The sequence below is a fragment of the Monodon monoceros genome, unplaced genomic scaffold, assembly GCF_005190385.1.
Source record: "Monodon monoceros isolate NGI ecotype Baffin Bay Population unplaced genomic scaffold, NGI_Narwhal_1 Super_Scaffold_18, whole genome shotgun sequence".
NCBI classification, from domain to species: Eukaryota; Metazoa; Chordata; class Mammalia; order Artiodactyla; family Monodontidae; genus Monodon; species Monodon monoceros.
Genome location: NW_021703774.1, coordinates 42,670,688 through 42,690,609, shown reverse-complemented (window position 1 = coordinate 42,690,609; position 19,922 = coordinate 42,670,688). Strand labels below are relative to the sequence as shown.

The 19,922-nt window shown below is 34.2% G+C and overlaps 1 protein-coding gene across 1 annotated transcript in view; it reads right to left on the bottom strand.

Annotated features, from left to right (window-relative positions):
• The window catches only part of TPR (translocated promoter region, nuclear basket protein), a 64,713-nt gene that overhangs the window by 3,262 nt on the left and 41,529 nt on the right, over nucleotides 1–19,922 (bottom strand). The window contains exons 34-50 of the mRNA XM_029228935.1: nucleotides 19,523–19,721; nucleotides 18,374–18,579; nucleotides 18,106–18,167; nucleotides 17,220–17,428; nucleotides 15,854–16,126; nucleotides 14,849–14,997; nucleotides 14,104–14,187; nucleotides 11,262–11,459; nucleotides 10,322–10,453; nucleotides 10,020–10,110; nucleotides 7,285–7,469; nucleotides 6,014–6,082; nucleotides 5,808–5,902; nucleotides 3,716–3,822; nucleotides 2,379–2,474; nucleotides 2,082–2,238; nucleotides 278–396 (exon numbers count right to left, since the gene is read on the bottom strand). Coding sequence (XP_029084768.1) covers nucleotides 278–396; nucleotides 2,082–2,238; nucleotides 2,379–2,474; nucleotides 3,716–3,822; nucleotides 5,808–5,902; nucleotides 6,014–6,082; nucleotides 7,285–7,469; nucleotides 10,020–10,110; nucleotides 10,322–10,453; nucleotides 11,262–11,459; nucleotides 14,104–14,187; nucleotides 14,849–14,997; nucleotides 15,854–16,126; nucleotides 17,220–17,428; nucleotides 18,106–18,167; nucleotides 18,374–18,579; nucleotides 19,523–19,721 — 2,431 coding nt within the window. The remainder of the gene's footprint in view (nucleotides 1–277; nucleotides 397–2,081; nucleotides 2,239–2,378; nucleotides 2,475–3,715; nucleotides 3,823–5,807; nucleotides 5,903–6,013; nucleotides 6,083–7,284; nucleotides 7,470–10,019; nucleotides 10,111–10,321; nucleotides 10,454–11,261; nucleotides 11,460–14,103; nucleotides 14,188–14,848; nucleotides 14,998–15,853; nucleotides 16,127–17,219; nucleotides 17,429–18,105; nucleotides 18,168–18,373; nucleotides 18,580–19,522; nucleotides 19,722–19,922) is intronic.

Genomic DNA, 19,922 nt, shown 5'->3' with positions numbered 1-19,922 from the left:
AAAGGAGCTGCTCTGGTTTAAACACAGGCAGGAGGCCTGGAGTACTACTCCTTAGCTTCTCTCCTAATAACCCATCCCTCACAACCCCTATAGCACCTCTAATGTAACCAATTCCCTATAAGCCAAGTTCCTTTTAATAAAATAAAATTTCTCTTTTAAATGAAGCATTTTAAAAGTCAAGGAAAAAAGAATTATGAATTGTAACTAACAGAGCAGGATCTTTTGCAAACAAGTTTGATGTATAAAAGCTGTACAGTAGTCAAGAGCAGGAACTTACCTACAGAAGAACTGGAAGGAGGGTCCTGGCTGGTGGAAGGAAGATCTGACTCATCAGATGCCTGAACAGGCTCTTCTTCCTGCTGGCTATCAATTTCGAGGCCTGCTTCTGAACTAATACTAAGAAAGGAAAACAAAAATTGATTAGAAAATACAAAACTGATCCTAGAATGTATCCTAAATTTTCCCCAAACTTTATTTTTCGATAGTCTACCATTTAAATAACCCAGAGCTCCCCTCCAACTCAAAACTGCAGTCTCTGATATTGGTAACCATACACTTTTTTTAAAAGGCAGGGGAAAAGAGAGCTCAAGCTCCATTTTCCTCACTCCTTTTCTCACTAGGACATGTTTCAATTTTAATTTTTGCTTTTTCCTCTCTTTTGCTGTTGTTGTTTTTTCTTTTTGACAAAAGATGTTCACATTCCTGATATTCACAACAGATATATTATCCAGATTTTGATACACCACAAAACAACATTCTAGGAAAGCAGAGTACTAAAATAATTCACAACGGTTACAACTATTAGTAATATACCACTATTTCACCATGGGCTCTAGCCCAGATGAGACAGGCTAGGGTAGGTGAATTCCTGGCTCAAAGCTATAACTCCATTTTTCTCTCTCTCTCTCCCATTCAAGAAAGTACATCAAAAAGCAAGTGAGGGAGATAAGAGTACAAGAATAACTTGAATCTGTTCCAGTTTTTATCGTCTGCAAACTTTAGTACACTTGTTAATAACAATGTACCTGAAAGATACCTCTCATGACTCTGCTAAAGTTGAGAAGAACTGGTGAAGTGCAGCCTACGCAAGTTATTTTAATGTTCAGAGTCTGAGCTTTCTTATTTGTAAAACGGAGATAATACTTTGCAGAGATACTGTGTGGTTTAGAAATGACATATATAAAGGGACCTGCATACATGGTATGGAATTAAAGGCAGCTAGTATTTTCAGCAGGATCTGTAACTTTCCCCAAATTAAGCAGCACTGTGTTAGAGGCATAATAATAGACCTGCCTTTTTTCTTATATACTAGAGTTGGCCTGTAATTACACTAAGAAAATGTTGCTAAATAAAACAAAACCTCTGAGCTCTACCTAGGAAATCTGGGTTCTACTTATAGCTATGCTTCTGACTATGAAGCAGTCCAACTTTTTTTATTTTATGAAGAATCAGGTTCCACCTTGAAAGTTAAACTTCTCCAAAACCACTGTCCAATGGTTCTTTCCATTAAATTACTCCACCTCCTTTGGTTTAAAAAAGCCCAGATGATTTGTTATGAAATACTTCTTTTGTTAAACTTTGTTTATAACTGATGTGCTAAAAACAGTCAGGTCTTGAAGATTTCTGATTTTTAACAAGTTAGTGTTTCAGACCAAGTTCTAAATGCACGTAAATAAAAAATAGGTGAGGTTTGCTTGAGAGCCCACTACTAAATGGAAAATTGAGTCATTTCCTAATATTTCCTAATTTTCACAGAAAGCCTTCTTTCTTGGGGAAAAGTTCAAGCAGCGATATTAATGGAAGGGTGATTCTAAAGACTACTTTGTTCTAGAATGCATCATGCAATTTTCAAGGAGATAATCTTTTAAAAAATTATTTGTCTTCTGTAATAACAATGTCTTAAGTCTTAAAATATGTTATTTTGTGCAAAAATTAGTTTTCCAAAATATATGGTTTGGTTTACTTTTGTAACAGGATGCTACTGAAAACACAGCTCAAGAGACTGTTGCTTCCTGGCTTAAAAAAAAAATGTAAAAGTCTGACAAGTTTAAGCAAGCAAAAATTACACGGTAAACATTTACCCTTCAGATTCTGCCTCCACAAATACTTCATCTCCATCATCACCTGTTGCTGTTTCATTTGTTGTGGATAAAGTGCCAGTGGATGTTGTCACCATTGGAACAGACTGAGAAGCATGCTCTGAAGCATCAGAGGTGGTACTCTCAGTAAATACAGTCACTTGAAAAAATGAAAGACCAGAAAAGCAATGAAAACTTTAACAACTTTGTGGTTTCTCTAATTTTTAGCTAGAAGATATATCACAGGTTTCCATTTTACCATTATAACACATAATCTATTGATCTGCCTTTGATACCTACCCGGGGCTGCTACTTGCAGAGGAGTAGTGGGAACACTTCGGCCACCCGACTCCTCTTCGTGAGCTAGGAAGAGGGGTGTTTCATACATTCCCAAACCTAAAGACAATTCTGAATATTAATGATTGAAAGAACAAAATATTGTCAATATCCCAGACATCTAAAAGAAAAAAACTAATCAGTGGAGACACACAAATTTGTTGGAGCCCACAATTAGCCCATCAAGCAAAAATCAACCCCTCAAAAATGTAAATACAATTTAAATGTTTCCTTTAAGCTCCCTAACACTAATTTAAGTAACCCTAAATAAAAAACAGCTAAAATGCTCTTATAAGTTTTGTACAAGCTAACTTTACTGAGTGCCCAACTATGAACTAGGTACTGTGTTTGAATCTACTCTACACCAAAACAGCAAGGTATTATTAGTCTCCTTTTTGCTAAAGAAACTGAATTTCAAAGAGATTAATTAACTTTCCCAAAGTTACTAGTAAACTGGTAGCATTCCACTTTAAGCCTAGATCTGACTTCCAAGTCTTGGAAGTGTCCTATAATAAAGCCACATAAAATTGTGAATTCCTCTGAAGTCAACTCACAATTTCATATTGGTAGAGGGAAGCAGTGTTAGACCTCACATCCTAAACCACCAGGGACTAAGATGTATTGCATGACTTACACGAGGGCTGCAGATTAATCTTTGTTTTGGGCTTATTATTAAAACAGCATGCGTTCCCTATTCACTTACAAAATGCCATAATTGCTTCCCAGAAATATAGCGGGTTCTATGAATGCCAACCAATGATTAAAAGGTAATTAATTCCAGAAATAGCACAATTCATGTCCAAATAACCAACTGCTATTGCTTATGTTAGGGGTCATTTTATTCCACGTTTTTTTTAACATTTTATTTTTCTTATTTTTAATGTTAATGGAAAATATCTAACTAGTTTTATACACTTAACTAGGAATGTCAAATGTCAAACTAAACAAAAAATATGCCGTATTCCTTCCAACAACTTTAAAATGGCTGGTTAGTACCTAGGTATATTTATTAGCACAACAGATACTCCTGATACTATACTAAAAGCCAAAAGAGATACAAATGTAAAAGCTAGTCATTATGCCCAAAGAACTGAAAATTTTGCTGTAAAGACTAATATGTAAGGCAGTGCTTAATAAGTAGTAAATATATTATAGCTTCTTCCATAAATTAGGATAGGGTTTATTTAGATATAGACTTTTTTACATTAATATTTGCTCACTTAAAAAAAATCATGTCAGAACAGCTTATTATCAAAATACATGCAAATCCAGGAGAGCTAAGCTTTTATTTAGCGATTTACCTCCTTGAGAAGCAAGTTGGCCAAGATCAGAGTGACTAGAACTCGTTTGTGGCATATCTTCAGGTGGCCCAAAACGGAATCTAGGAACACCAGCAACCTGTGGGGAACTAAACAGACAAAAATTAATTTGACACTTAAAGTTACCTTGTTTAAACTGCAATGATGGAAAGACTATAGGAAGAAGGAAGAATAAGCATAAACAAAGTAGGAAGAAAACAGTTTGAAAATAAAGTTGATAAAGGAATTCTCATTTATGAAAATATTTTCAAAATATCAGTTGTCAAGAATTTAGCAACAATATAAATCGTGTGATTCATATTATGTGATCTATATATACATGATTTATACATAAATAGCTTTCAGCTGTCCTGAACTACACCTCACATTTCTTGAATCTGCTAGAAATCTCTATGTAGATATATTGAAAGCAACATAAACTGAACATGAAATGTAATAAAAAAAGAATAAAGTCATGAAAAAAGTTTTGTCTCAGTTTTCAACGTTTAGTCATAGATAAGTCAGGTCACCTCTCAAGCCCATTTCTTATCTGAAAGAATTCACTAGGTGGCTCCCAAGGTCTGGAAAAAAACTTTAATATTAGATGGCTAGAAATTTGTTTTCTCGCTGACCTAATAACACTACCATCCATCTTTCTGCCCATAATCCAGGATATAAAATAGCATTATCTCACTCTTTGCCCACTCCTTACCCTAACCTTTCTTGGCTAGTCAGCTACTGATGTTTATGGATTCTACCTCAGTAGTAACTCTTGAATCTATTTTTTTTTCTGTTTCACACTATTGCTTTAGTTAAGGACAGTCTCAGGTGAATTTTTAAACCTGTCTCCATAAGTTATTCTTCTATTAGAAGGACATTAAATTCTTCTGAGCTATGTGAGAATGCTGTTGATTGGCTGGCACTCAGCAGTTCTTTAGGAGTGAGTCTGTTTCTGACTGGCTGACTTTTGGAAGGATGGGGCTGACAATGATCAGTTGGCTTGTAAAATTGTGTTAGCTGAGGTGAGTTGTGGTTAACTGAGCAAGTTTAAAACTGGTTCTGACGGCCATATGTTGCCACATACTACAGAAACATCAATCATTCCCCAAGTTTGTAGAAACATTTTCATTCTATTCTTCAGGTACATCCTGTCATGCAACTGATACTTCAGCCACAATTAAACATGTGCACCTCCACGTGGAAAGCCTTTTTATTCTTTAAAAGGAGTGGTATAGCACAAGCGTTAAAATAGGTTCTAGAGCCAGACTGGTTTGAAATAAACAGTCACTTCCTAGCTGTCTGACCTCTGAAAAATTTGTTAGCATCTCTGTGCTTCCTTATCTGTAAATGAAATAATAGTATCTATCTTCATAGTTACGAAGATTAAATAAACTGATTCATGGGGATGCTCAGTAAGTTTTAGGTGTTTTTTTCCAAGACTCAATTTAATGTTGTCCCCATTAAGTCCTCTCAGATTCTCTTCCCCTAAGTGTTAGAATAAATCACTCCCTCGTTTATATAAACAAAGCCTATTGCTTATGCCTCTATTCTCCTAGATTGTTTAGGTTATTGTTAGTTGTGCATATGCTTAGCTTTCACAACAATATTTTCCATCATGATCACTGTAATTACCAATACCTTCACCAACACCTGTAAAGCATTTATTATGTGCCTGGTGATATTATAAACATGTTAACATAAATTCATTTAATTCTCACAACTTATGAGGTAAGAACTATTGTATTATTATTCTTATTAATAAAATGAAGATACTCAGGAACAGAGAACCCAGCAACTTGACATAGCTAGTAAGCAGTACAGCTAGGTTCCAACCCAGGCATTCTAACTCTAAAGTCCATGCTCTTAACCATTGTTATACTGCCTTTAAATTTCAAATTCCTGATGGAAGCAACTGTACTTCATTCACCTCTATGTGATTTTCCCCAACACTACACCCTCAACCCTCCTACCCTCAACTGCTTAGTACATAGCATAGGACTTAACAAACAATGAATCAATCAAATGTAATCAAGTTAACAGGGAAACAGGAAGAATTTGATTAGTCACAAAGTAGGTTTCCCTCTCACTGACTTACTGAATTGCTTCAGCAAATCCATCAGTACGATGTGGCACAACAAGAGTTGGGGTACTTGGAACTGTTCTATCTTCATCATCAAAAAAATGCTGCTGCTAAAAAGACAGAAAACAAGTACTAAACAGGCATGACAGGAGCATACGTATGGACTACACAAATAACTGTTGAACAAATGAATCACTTTTACACGACAGGTAGGTACTTACCATGCCACCTATTCCTGGAGTCAACTGAAGCCCACGTCCTACAGACTGCCTCCGGGTCATCTGGATTCTCTATGTCAAGAAAGGAATTTCATTTGTTTTAAGGAATTAGGCAATGAAAGAAACACCAAATATTAACAGATATGGCTTATCATACGCTGGTAATAAAATAACTGAAATGTTAGCAGATAATGTAATCACTGGGATTTTTCTTAGGAAAAACTGCTACTAATCTTGTACCAGTACTAAAGAAATCCATTTTGTAAACAACGACATGTTTTTAATTATAGACCATAATATTAACCAAGAGACAAATATTTTATTAGCCAGTAGATAATATTAACCAAAATGTAAAACCAAACTCTGATCCTATTTGTAGGTTCCGATCTAACTTAGTTCCTATCTCCTTAATTTAAGTGTTAGTAAGTATCCTTTGATCTTAAAGTTTAATTATCCTTTGGAGCTCAAACAGCCGTACTACTTGTAAACTGTTTCCCAATTTAGACAATTCTAAATTGATAGAATTGGCATATTTTGCAGGATCCATAAACAATCCTGTAAGACTTTATATTTTCAGAAGATGAGGTTATCTTCATCAGTGGTATTTTAGTAGAATCTACACTTGACAGTGTTTAGCACGCTACAGAGTAAGACTCAAGCTACATGATTAATAGAGCCTTTGTACTTTTCCTGCTATTTCTTCAAGAGCTTCTGATAAGAGATGTCCAATCCTACTACAAAGAGTGTTACATGGAAAGGGTTATGCACACTTTCATGAACTTTAATAGTGGATATTAATATATGTGATTGCAAAAAAATAAGAGGAAAAGAAGTTCTGTTAAGCAGAACAGAAATTTCCTTTTTTTTTTTTTAAAAAAGTGCACCTTAGAGAAAGAAACCTTCAAAACAAATGGTGGACAGATGCTGAAATACATTTTATTTTAATTAAAATCCAAGAAAATTTTCTTTAACCTGTAAAAACAGCGAGGAGACTTTTATTTTCTATGAATATAATCATCTCACTTTATATACAACTTTAATAAGCCTTGCCTTTCCAAAGTTCACTTCCTCTATGAAGTAAATTACTGCCATATTTCAGGGAAAATAATTCAGAGATTAGTTTCAGCTCAAAAATTTTACAAAAATATACCAAACATTAGAACGTTCACTTAATTTCTGGGGAAAAACAAAGTAATTGCTAATGGAAAGAAAGGGAGAAAAAAACCCAACATTTTTTCAAGTAAAATTTTCAGAATGACTAGTATTTTTAATACCTGAACTGGTGGTCCTAACTCTTGAGGTGGAGCATGAATGGTCAGTCTTGGGGGAAGTGGGTGTGGTGGGCGTCTTGGTGACTGAGGTGCTCGAGGGGTCTGTCTTTCAGATGCTGATGATGGCTGTTGCTCTCTAGAAATCTCCTGGGAAAAAGAGGACTCTGCAGTACCAGTATTTCCTTCACCTATAGGAAGAGAGAAGCTTACTTTGAACAATTATGTTTACCACAAAGTAACTTGGACAATCCCTAGAAGTATAAATCTTACCACAAGGAATGTTCACCTAATATTTTCAGAAAAAAAGTAGTGAGGTGTGGTAGACCCAGAGATATTGGGTGTGCAGTTAGCAGTGGTATGGCCTGTGGTATGGCCTTAGCAACTCCTTTCTATTTATTTGGTTGGTTAATGGAACAAAAATGTAATGTACAAGAAACATTTTTCTGAAGATATCAAATAATGGACATAAAGCACCTAGCTTAACACATGATAAAATAAACATTTAATAAATTTTGGCTCATATTATTAAAATAGGCAAATTACCTAAAGATCAGACCACTACAGTTATTAGTATTACACTCAAACAGGGTGAAGGAGATTGGTAAAAAGCCTTACAATAACTTTCATATTCTGGTTTTCCTAAATTTTGAATTTCAACGGCCCTTTAGATGTCTAGGTCTTCTACATACAAAGTAAAACAACAGAAGTGAAAAGTTGAATACGATATCAATTTAGTAGTTTAAAAAGTCTGAGGTCTAGAATCAGATTCCAGCCCTAACACTTTTTGTTTTTTAAACGTTTTTATTGGAGTATAATTGCTTTACAATGGTGTATTAGTTTCTGCTGTATCAAAAAGTGAGTCAGCTCTACGTATCCATACATCCCCATATACCCTCCCTCTTTCATCTCCCTCCCACCCTCCCTATCCCACCCCTCTAGGTGGTCACAAAGCACCGAGCTGATTTCCCTGTGCTATGCGACTGCTTCCCACTAGTTATCTATTTTACATTTGGTAGTATATATAACTCCATGCCACTCTCTCACTTTGTCCCAGCTTACCCTTCCCCCTCCCTGTATCCTCAAGTCCATTCTCTAGTAGGTCTCTGTCTTTATTCCCATCTTGCCCCTAGGTTCTTCATGACCTTTTTTAAAAAATTCCATATATATGTGTTAGCATACAGTATTTGTTTTTCTCTTTCTGACTTACTTCACTCTGTATGACAGACTCTAGGTCCATCCACCTCACTACAAATAGCTCAATTTCGTTTCTTTTTATGGCTGAGTAATGTTCCATTGCATATATGTGCCACATCTTCTTTATCCATTCATCTGTCGATGGACACTTAGGTTGCGTCCATGTCCTGGCTATTGTAAATAGCCAGCTTTAACACTTAATAGCTATGTGATCTTGGTTATATCACTTTGCTTCTGCTTCTCAGATTCTTCACTGGTACCTGAATCTGATAGGCTTATTGTAAGAATTAAATAGTTCAGTACAAGTATAGTTGCTCAGAAAAAGCACTTATTTTGTAATTACTAGCAATGTACCAAATCCATCCACTAACTTAAAATTATCTAGACTACTAGGCATATTTTTGCTTGATTGTAAAAAATAAAAGGAAGTCTCCAACAAGTATTCAATGAGCATCTGTTATATGTTTTGTATCTAGGAAAAATGGCTATGAACACCCACCCTCACAAGACTTAGCTTTTAGTGATATTACCTAAAGAGGCAAAAAAATTTCCCTTTATAACCCAATTATGTGACACAAAAAGGTGTTTCTTAAATCCATAAAATGTTTTAGAAAACGTAAATTATTATAATTAATCTCTCTCCTTAGCTCATCTCCCTTAAAAAGCAACACTATTTTCATTATATGGTTCAGTATTCATTAGTTTATTTTTCTCTTAAACAATTAAAAGTTGAAAAGATTGCCTGCCTTTGCTTTCTTTAATTCAAATGAGCATACAATTTGCACTTTTAAATATACAGGCCTACACAGAAACTCAGATATACTGTTTTCCCACTAGTCTACATATATAAAGTTTTTATTATATTACTATTAATGATTCTGGCTCAGTATTTGTTAAAACCAGAATGGCATACTAGACGATCACCAATTCTTTAAAAAAAAAATTTTAAAACCATTATAAAATAAAATTATTTTCTATGAATCCCATAATTCTTTACTGCCTATAACAGTTCAGCTGACCTCCAGGACTCATCCTTTCAAGAATTAACAAAAGGTGTGCTATATTGATGAAAAAATCTTTTATTCATTGGAAAACTGGACAACACTGCAAAACTCCTACACCCACAAATCTTGAAACATGTAGCCTGATTAGACTGACCTCTTCTGGTTGTGAACTGCCATTACTATTAGAAGTCCCTGACTTAAATTTCTACTTAACAGCAGCAGCAACACATGGCATTTATAATGCTTTATAGATTTAAAATTTTTGAATCTTACAGCAGACCAATGAGGTAGAAAAAATAGTATAATGACTACATTTTAGATATAAACATAGTAGACTTTCTGAGAATGATAATGACAAAGCAAGAACAAGAGCCAATCTTTTGCTTGCCAGTTTATTAACCAAGTTTTATTACCTATGTGATAATTAAGTGCAGTCCTAGTTTAAAAAACATCAGGTTAAAATATTAAAAGTGTTCAATTAAAAAGAGACTAAAAAAACAAAACAAAACATAAAGAAAGAAAAACAAAACCAAATCTCACCACTGTTTTGAGAATCAGCTGCTCTCTGATTACTTTCACCTCCACCCATACTTTCTTCTGTTTCTGTACCTGGATCAGTCCCATCACCACCCTAAAAACAAAACATGAATGCTAAATGCAAATAAATCAAGTAGTTACCTTAAAAAATAATTAACCAAACCAAACCACAGTAGAAACAAACAAAAACCCAAAGATAAGAAAAGCTGTAGCATTCTGAGAATACAAGCCTTTTTATATTCTTGAAAAACAATACTAAGCAAGTTCTTAAAGAAAACTGATGGTCAAAATTCTAGCCAGTTTACCTCAGCATCATCAGCTTCATACCCATCGTTGCCATCTGCACTACCAGTGCCTTCATTACTATCTTCACCCTCGTCTCCCATCCCTGTGTCATCTTCATCATCATCGTCGTCTTCTTCATCTTCTTCATAATCCTAGTAAAAAACCCCCAAGTATAAATAAAGATCTAGGACATGGTACACGTGTTCTGCATATCGTGATACCATGGTCAGAAATTTAAGTGATTCATTATTGACCAGGATACAGGAGTTGTCCTGAAAGTTATATGGGATTACTTCAGTGGCAGCAAGTATCAAAACTGTGAAGCTTACTGGAATTAGTACAGTAATAATCAACTCTGAATTCTAACTATTCATATGAGATCAATTCAAAGATTAAAGCTCCCAGATGTCCACAGAATGTCAAGTGGTCCACTTTAATTCTAAATTTAAAATGTGGCATTGAATAAGAAAATGGTGAAATTATACTATGCTATAAGCTTTCAAAAAACATTGATTAATAAAAGAATCTAAAAATGAGAAGTTGTCAATGATTAACTCCCAAAATAAAATGCCAAGTTTCACTTAGAATATGTTTTAATTATCATGACAGTCTTTTGAAAAGAACTATAAGGGCCCCACAAGAAAAAAAAAAAACCTTTTTATTTCCAGAAACCACAGTGCTTACAATTAAGTCTATAGTCACTTATCAGTGAGATTTAAGATTAATTAATCTAACAAATCCTAAAGGACTCAGTAATCATTTTAAAAAAAATGAGATTTTCCATCACTTGTTCTATCCAAAATGTTAAGTGCATAACTAATCAGGATAAAAGAAAAGCATAATAATCTATTTAAAGTGACGGGGAATCAGAATTTGCTGGTTGATGCATTAGTATTCCCAAGGATTTCAGCATTTCATCCAGCAGTTTAAAACAATACATGATTTCAAATCCAAATTTACCTCATGTTCCCCATCATTTTCATCATCCTCCTCCTCTTCATCATCACTGTCAATTACAATGACATCATCTCCTTTGCCTTGACCATCTTGTGATGATGTTGTTTGCTGATCTGATTGAAGAGGTCCAAGGTCTATTTGTAGAGACTGAGAGGTTTCTTCACTGTCTTCCATTGGTGTATAATCTCCCTGGGTGACTCCCTTTAAAAGCAAAAGATAAATGAATAAACAAACAAATAAATAAAGTCAAGTATACTTAAAACTATCAGTGACATACTGTAGATATAAGTAAAGGCTAAAGAATACTTACGGACTACCAGAATTTTATTTTTAAAAATACGGTTTTGAAAGCAGAATTAATTTAAAATAAATGCTTTGAGTTTCTTTACAGTCTTCCTATAGAAGAATTATTATAAATCCCACTGGGTAATACTCCAATAAAAAAGAGAGAAAATACTTTATGTAGACACACATGTATATATGTGTCAAATCTACCAGTGTGGTACTGTAGATGAGTGTTGTCCATCAGAAGTATAATGTGAGCCACAATACATTTCCCATATGGAATTTAAAATTTTTTAGCAGTCACATAAAAAAAAAAAAAAAGCAGGTGAGATCAATTTTAATAATAATTTAATATAGCCAAAAATTATTTCAACATGTAACCTATATAAAAATTATTAATCCTACATTTTAAAATTTGTAATAAGTCTTCAAAATCCAATGTATATTTCACACTTAAGAACATGCCAGTTTGGACTAGCCATATTTCAAGCGCTCAACAGCCAACATGGTTAGTTAACAGTGCGGACCAAAGGCAGAAAGAAGACTATCCATGGAACTGCAACATATAATTTTAAAAAAGACAAAAAATTTTCCCCAAATCAGAAATACTGTGTAAAACACACTAAATAAACAAACTATTATAACTGTCTTTTTATAAAAATACTTCTCCCCCTCTCAAAACTCTATCTTAAGCCTTTAAACTGCATTAAAGATATACCAGACGTAAAAATAATTCTTCCCTTAATCTATTTCCTCACAATTCCATTTTTTAGCTACTGAAATAAACTGCAATTTAACTTTATTTTTTGATATTTACTATAAAAAGTTAAACGTTTACTTTTTATTTTAGTTCAGCACTCAGCAAAATCTGTTTTTTTTTGGCCATGCCATGCGGCATGTGGGATCTTAGTTCCGTGACCAGGGATCAAACCTATGCCCCCTGCAGTGGGAGCGAGGAGCCCTAACCACTGGACTGCCAGGGAATTCCAAAATCTCTTTTATACAAGCCAGAAACAATGTCTTATGAACTAAATCATTCATAAAGATGTTTACTGTAATGGAAAATATGAGGAAGTCATGGTATAACCGAAAGCGTAACAAACTAACATGCTTATTTCAAGAAAAGCAACACTTAGAACATCTGCTTCATTGTCAGAAAATTAGAAAAATGAACTGTTACACTTTCACACACTAAGTAGACAGTGCAAGAAGACAAAATGGAAAGCCCAAAGGCACTTCTGAGTCACAGACAATTTTGCCAATCTCAAGAAAAAGCTTTGCACAAAAGATTTCAGTATAATTTAACCAAGCCTGGCAATAACATAGAAATTCACATCTTATTTCAAAATTGTTATTATGCTCTTCAGGTATGACCTGCTCTGAAATATACACAAAATCGATGTCATTTAGAGTATTACATATTCATCTTGGAGGTTTAGTTTTCTGTTCTTAACCAAGGAAAACGGAAAAAATTAACTTACAAAATTAATGCATCTAAGAAACTAACATTTACTTGCAATCTATGGTTACTTATGGTTAGCCTGAAACAATTCATTTATTTTATACAGATAAAATAATTTTAGAATAAAATGATCCTAAAAATTTATCCAGACAGAAAGTACTGTTTCAAGCTTAACAAGACAAATGGAAACCAGACAGCCTGAGTTCAAATCCTAGCTCCAATGCTATGAAAACCTGGGTGCATGACTTAGCTGGGCATTGGTTTCTTCACCTGTAAAACAGGGAACCCTGTTGCAAGATTTCTTATGAGGATTAAATCAGTTAATAAATGCAAATATTTCAGAACCACACTTGGCATATAATAATGAGCTGTGTTAACTAATATTATAATATTACTATAAATATGAATTACTGTAAATTATGAACTCTCAATTTGTAGGGCGGAGGAATGGAAGAAAAGCAATAATTTGAGTGCCTAATATGTGGCAGGTACTATTTTAGGTACTCTACAAAACTAAAAATTATGCTATCTTATGACAGAATTGAGGCTTAGAGAGAATTAATGTCTTGCTTACAGTCACACAGCTTCTAAGTGGTGGAGTTAGGAACAGAAGCCAGAGCTTTGTAATTTCAGAGTCTATGCATTCCCATTAGTTAGGCTGCCTCTGGAGAAGCCTCAATGTGAGTTCAAAAGATGAAGAGGTATACAAATGCGTTTCCTTTCACAGATTATTTTAATTCAGTAAGGGAAGCAATAGAGGGGAGCAACAAAGGATACCAAATGGGGCACTTATGGATTAACTCAAGGCTCAACCAGCTCATCCTTCCAAATAAAACAGAGTGGGTAATCTTTACTCATGACAACCTTAGCTTGGAAAATCTATGCTAACTATAAACAAAAACATTGCTTTAATAAAGTTTAGAAGGCAGGATACTAATTAGAAGTAAAGCAGCAATTGCATTGGTAATTCTAACAATATTTCATTAAACATAAAAGCAGCAAATTGAAAACAGAAGTCCAAATAATATTTCAATTTGTCAAAGCTCATTTCATTCACTAAAAGCAATAATTTGTTTACTTTAAGTATGTTTTACTTACTTCTCCAATGGAATCTTGAGAATCTTGGTTGTATACTTGAGTCTCTACCTCTCCATCAGTACTTTCTTCTGCCATAACTTCTTCCTGAATCATGACATACAAGTGTGGTAACCATATCAGTTCACTAGATGAAGCATCACCTGGTAAGTGAGTTCTCCCAATAAAACAAAACTTAAATCTGTAATTTTATGAAGCTGTACATCAGAAATGTTCACTTATATTTACTTATAAAATATAAACAATCACATTCCTCTTTGGTATATACAAAATAAGGTTTATGAACATTAATTAAATATATGCAAGTGAAATTAATTTAGTAGTCTCAATGCTTGATAATAAAACAATTCATTACAACTTATCTTTAACAAAAGAAAATAAAGGAATACCATTTTGGTCAATCAGAGAAAAAGATGGCAGGTACCAGTTTAAAATTCCCATGAGACTATAACTTCCTTATTCTTTAAATTAAAAAAAAAATTGAAATGGAATTCATCCTATGTTTTCGTAACTGTGTTTTAAAAATTGAAATGGGGACTAATTCAATTAAACATACTCAAAGAATATAAAACAGTGTTGGCGACAGCAACAATACCTGGGTTTTCAGTGGAAATTTTACAGTAAGTTCAACAAGAGAGTTTTCTGGATTTTGATCCCAAAAGGTCCATTCTCTTAATAATGTTGTAACTGAAAGAATATCTTGGGTCTATCGGTAGAAGTAAAAGTAAACAGAAAGATCTTTACACACCTCAGTTCCTACAGGTGTAACACTTTTCAACTTCTTTGGAAGAGGCATTTCCACTGTATCGTCAGAGATCTGGTCTGATGCTTCTATGGTGCTATCTTCTTCCTCTTCACGTGTGCGCTTCGGCAAAGAAGAACTTGGGGTAGCCGAAACTTTGAAATTACATAATTTAAACCTTGAATTAGAGCGTGATAATCACTCAATTTAGACAAAGTTAATTTAAAAAATATCTTGGTCATTTAACTAAAAAAAAAAACGTAAAAATTTGGACAGAACAACATAATTTGTTCCTGCTAATCTATGTGTAAACAAAGAGCAATTTACGCTCTGAATCAATGGTCTTAACCTTTGGTTAATAAAGCCAACCAACTTCTACAACAATGCATCTGACTCACTGTGACTGTACTGATATAGGATTGCTACTCACAAAGCTTATATAGGGCCATCTTATAATTTATAAAACCCAGGACTCCTTGGATAAAAAAATTTTCCTTGTATGTTTAGACTTGAAAATTCTTACTTAATCTTCTTCTAGATATCTTTTAGTTCTCAGGACTTGTATTAAGTTACAGCTGACCCTTGAACAACTCAGGGGTTAGGGGTGCTGGCCCTCCATATCAGCCATTCCTTCGTGTCTGCAGATTCAACCAACTGAGGATGTATAGTACTGTAGTGTTTACTATTGAAAAAAATCCACATTTAAGTGGACCACGAAGTTCAAACCTGTGTTGTTCAAGGGTCAACTGTATATAAAATAAGTTTCAGGTCGTATCACCTTTAAAATTAGTCAGAAAATAACTGGAAAGGAAGAAAGATCTTAATGACAAAAACGAGTGACCTAAAATAGAAGTCAGCAGTAAACATAAAATAAGATGTTAGGAATATCGTCATCCATTTTAATACCTGGTAGAAAACAAGTAGGTACAAAGAATATTCAAACTATGTATTATACTCAAGAAACTATAAATGCACAGGTCTACTCTAACCTCATTTTAAAATTAATCTTACCAGTGCCAAACACTGCTGTGGAAGTAGAAGGCCGCTCAACTGGTGAACTCTGAACCACCTCCACTATGTTTGGGGATAGCTCTTGATTTGTAGGCTCGATCTGAGGATGACTCTGTTGAGTGGGCTGCACAAAAGCCGTAGCCTGTGTTTGTTGCTGAACAGTTAAAATGGGTTGAGGGATAGAAGGCTGGACGTTAGGACTAGTAGAACGAACAGATCCACTTGTGCTTCCGAAAACTGGAACATGTTCCACAGGCCCTTCTGATTGCATGGCTGAAAAATAATTAAAACATTTAATATATTAAGTTTTCTACTTTTACCAAAGCTGGAATTGTCCTTCCCTATTCTCTTATAGGTGACATTTTGCATAGTTATTTATGTACATGTACCTCTTCCACTCACTAGACAAAAAACACTGAGGGTAAAAGTAATGTATTATGCATTTTTGTATTGCCTATGTGACAGACATAGAGTGTGCAGTAAACTGTTGGCTGAATTAAATAAATAAACTGTTTTTGCATCTATTATTCTATGTAAATGATGACCAAATAAAATGACATTAAGAAACTCAAAGTCAAATTATAAGTTTTTATTAAGTATCATTTTGTTTTCAACTAATATAAAATGACTGTTAAGTTTAACTGGTAATATATCTCATAATTATTTTACTGAATGTAGTTCAAATAAAATATTCTGTCCTTTCACAGCATATATACATGTTATATATTTCTAAACACTTAGTTTACTGAATTCTAACATTTGTTAAGACAAGGATCTAAGAAAATTGTATTTAGTAACTTTTACTGACACCTATCTTGGGGTTGGGTAAAGGGATTAAACAATGAGAAACAAATTCCTACCCTTGAGGAGCTCAATCTAGCGGAATAAAAAAACATGTATTCAACTGAATAAAATGTGGCTGTAATTATTGTAATGAGTAAGAAAGTTATATGGGAAGAAAGTGCAGAAAGCAATTACAAGGTCAGACAGTTTATCAGGGAAGAAGTTGATGTTTGGGTTGAACCAGTGATTTAATATGGTTTTCTAAAGTGGATTTCATATCATCCTTCTTAGCTAATAGAGGTAAAAAATTTGGTCCTGGAAAAGCATGCCATATACTTATAGGGGTGTATTTCTCTCCTTCTTTAGCTTCAAAACACAAAAAGCAAAAAGGAAGGGAGGGAGGAAATATGCTACATTAACAAGTATCCCAGGAGGCATACACCTGAAAATATTAAATGCCCACTTTTACATGATGTCTCACTTTAGCTTTAGTGGAAGCCTCATTTATCCTTGAAGTTACTGTCATCTTCTTGTAATAAATCTAAGTAAACAGTTCAATCAGACCTGTTATTATTTTACTTACCTTCTTGTGATTCCACTTGTGTAGTGGGCATCACTGTAGCTGTTGGGGTAGTAGTAGGATTTGTAACAGTTGCAGGTGTAACCATCGGGCGGATACTAGCCCTGGGTGTTGACTTATTCCCAGCCATAGCTGCAGCTGTCACTTTACTTGGAGTAGACACAACAGGAGTTGGCTTGATATTGGCTGTTGGAGGGTCTGATGTGCTGGCACTTACAGAGGGGAAAATGCAAGAATAATAAATCATAAAAAATTACTAAAAATATTCCTTATAAAATACATATACTCTATCAAAAGCAAAGCACATATGCTTCTTGAAGTGAGTGTCTAATAATTATGCCCTTAATATGCATTCAGACCTTATTAACTCTGTTTTCCTAACACTGCTTTGGGTAGACCTTTGGCAGATTAGAAAAAAAATTAAAGAGACAGTTCAGTATAGTTCTACATTTTTTGTTCACTAAATATTACAAAACTCTTATTGAAGAGGTTTTGAACTTAAGCATTAAAAACTGCAGGAAATGTTCTGCAGTGGTGCATCCTGACAATGTAGAAAGTATTCAACTGTGCTCAGTCTTTTATCCTTGTATCATATAACATCACAGGGAACATTAGTAGCCTATCTTAGAAGTCAATCACAAACTAAAAGGTGAAAGACACTTTCTCTGTCACAAAGCTCTACCTATCTGATAGGACTGAAAGTATACTGAAAAGTAGATTTCTGGAAAAAAAAATCTCAACAACTACATGATGCAGTTTTGCACAGGATAAATGGCTCTTTAGTTACATATTTTTATTTTTTCTCCCCAAAGATCACTAGATCCTTCCCGTATTTTAAAAGAAAAACAGGGAACAGACTGCAAACAGACTGTCAAAGAACAAAACTCACATTCCTCTTTCACCAGAAGTTGGAGCTGTTTTCAACGTGATCTGTCTCTGCTGTTCTGGGACCTGTAAAAAGAAAACTATGGATTACTGTGCCTATCCCACAAGAGTCCACTAAACAATGCCATCAAATTATTTTACTTGTTAATTCTCTCTATATACCTGTTTTAGTCAAAATTCAGTCTGACAAAGGCTCCTAAATCACCAGACATCTTCAAGTAAAATGCACAGGGCAAAAATGATTTGTCACTTAAACCGAATTAGCTAATTACCTTATTAGTAGGTTCTTGAGGCTCATCTCTCTGCTCAAGGTGTCTCTCTTGATGCTCCCTGAGTTCTCTTTCCAAGCGACTAATTCGACCTTCATACTGGGACTTAAGAGCAGTCATACGAACATCCAGTTCATCTTTCTGCTGATCTAAGGCTCCATTCCTTTGTTTAAGCTCCTCATTTTCTTTAGTTAGCTGATCTTTTACACCTAAAGAAGTAACCACATGATTCTATTAATATCAAAATCAAACACTGGAAATAAAATGCATTTATGTGCGTAATGAGTACTCAAAAGTCGTATCAGATTCTATTCCTGAACTTTAACATCCACAATAATTCTGATACACATCTCAATAAGTGAAGTTCTAAACCTACCTGTATTTGCTTTATTACTCCAATATAAAATATACTCCAAAATAAAACATTTTACTTTTCCTAAGATCTCAAAAAGACAAAGGATCTACCATAAACTAGTCAGCAGGAGCCCTTTCATATGGCCTTTAATATTTTAATATATTAGGAATTATAAAATTTTTATTTCATATAACCTACAGCATATACTCAAGAATAATTAAGAAACTTCTTTTATGAAATTAGTTGCCAGGGGCACTATCTTAGAGATCATTTAAAAAGCTGCATATGATAAAACTCAACTGATTTGGCATTTTATTTACCTACTAGCAGACTGGTAAGCAAGGTGCAGTAAGGCCCTGAGCATTGTAGCACTGGGCTCCTCATAAATTTGACAATGATATTCTCCCTGAAGGGCTAAAGGGGCCCTCAGTGAAGTGAGGCACAGAAAACTCATTTGGCTGGTAAGATCTGATGCTGTCTAGGAATTTACAGAAGGCTTCTGGACAGTATACTGTGGACCCAAAGGATCACCATCAAAAGGTAGTAATAGTTAACACAGTAAAGCAGAAGGATGGCTGTACTCCCTATCTACTACCAGTTAACAATTAAGAAAGATTTCATAAATAAATTACTGACATCCTCATCACTTGAAAATTAAAATTGCTGTAATTTGTGTCTAATTAAATAAACCTAAATATCTAATAGCATTTACTTTTCTTTTCTATTTAATTTTCAGCCTGAATCAAGTAACCAACTTTCACTATCAAGTTCAAATCTTAAAGTATACAGAAACTTACCAGCTAAATGTGCAATTTTTGATTTTGCTGCTACAATAGCCTTTCTTGTTTTTTCTTCCTTTTCAGTTATCTGCTGTCGCAGCTGTTCCTCCTGTGTGGTTCTATCTTGAAGGTCCTGACGAAGTCGTGAAAGTTCAGATTGAAGCTGCACAGTCTGTTCCTGGAGATTTCTTGCTTCCATCTCTTTTTCAGATAATGTCTTTTAAAGGAAGATAAAGTATGCACCATGTAATTCAACGAAATCAATATAACTGTATGCCCTACAGACTTCAAATGTAAAACTTATTAATTTGCTTATTTAGATTAAATGGAAGTATAAATATAAAATGGTGGTCAAACCAAGTAAGTGAACACTTAAAGATGATTAGGTATTATTTACATACATAAGTCATTCAAAGTA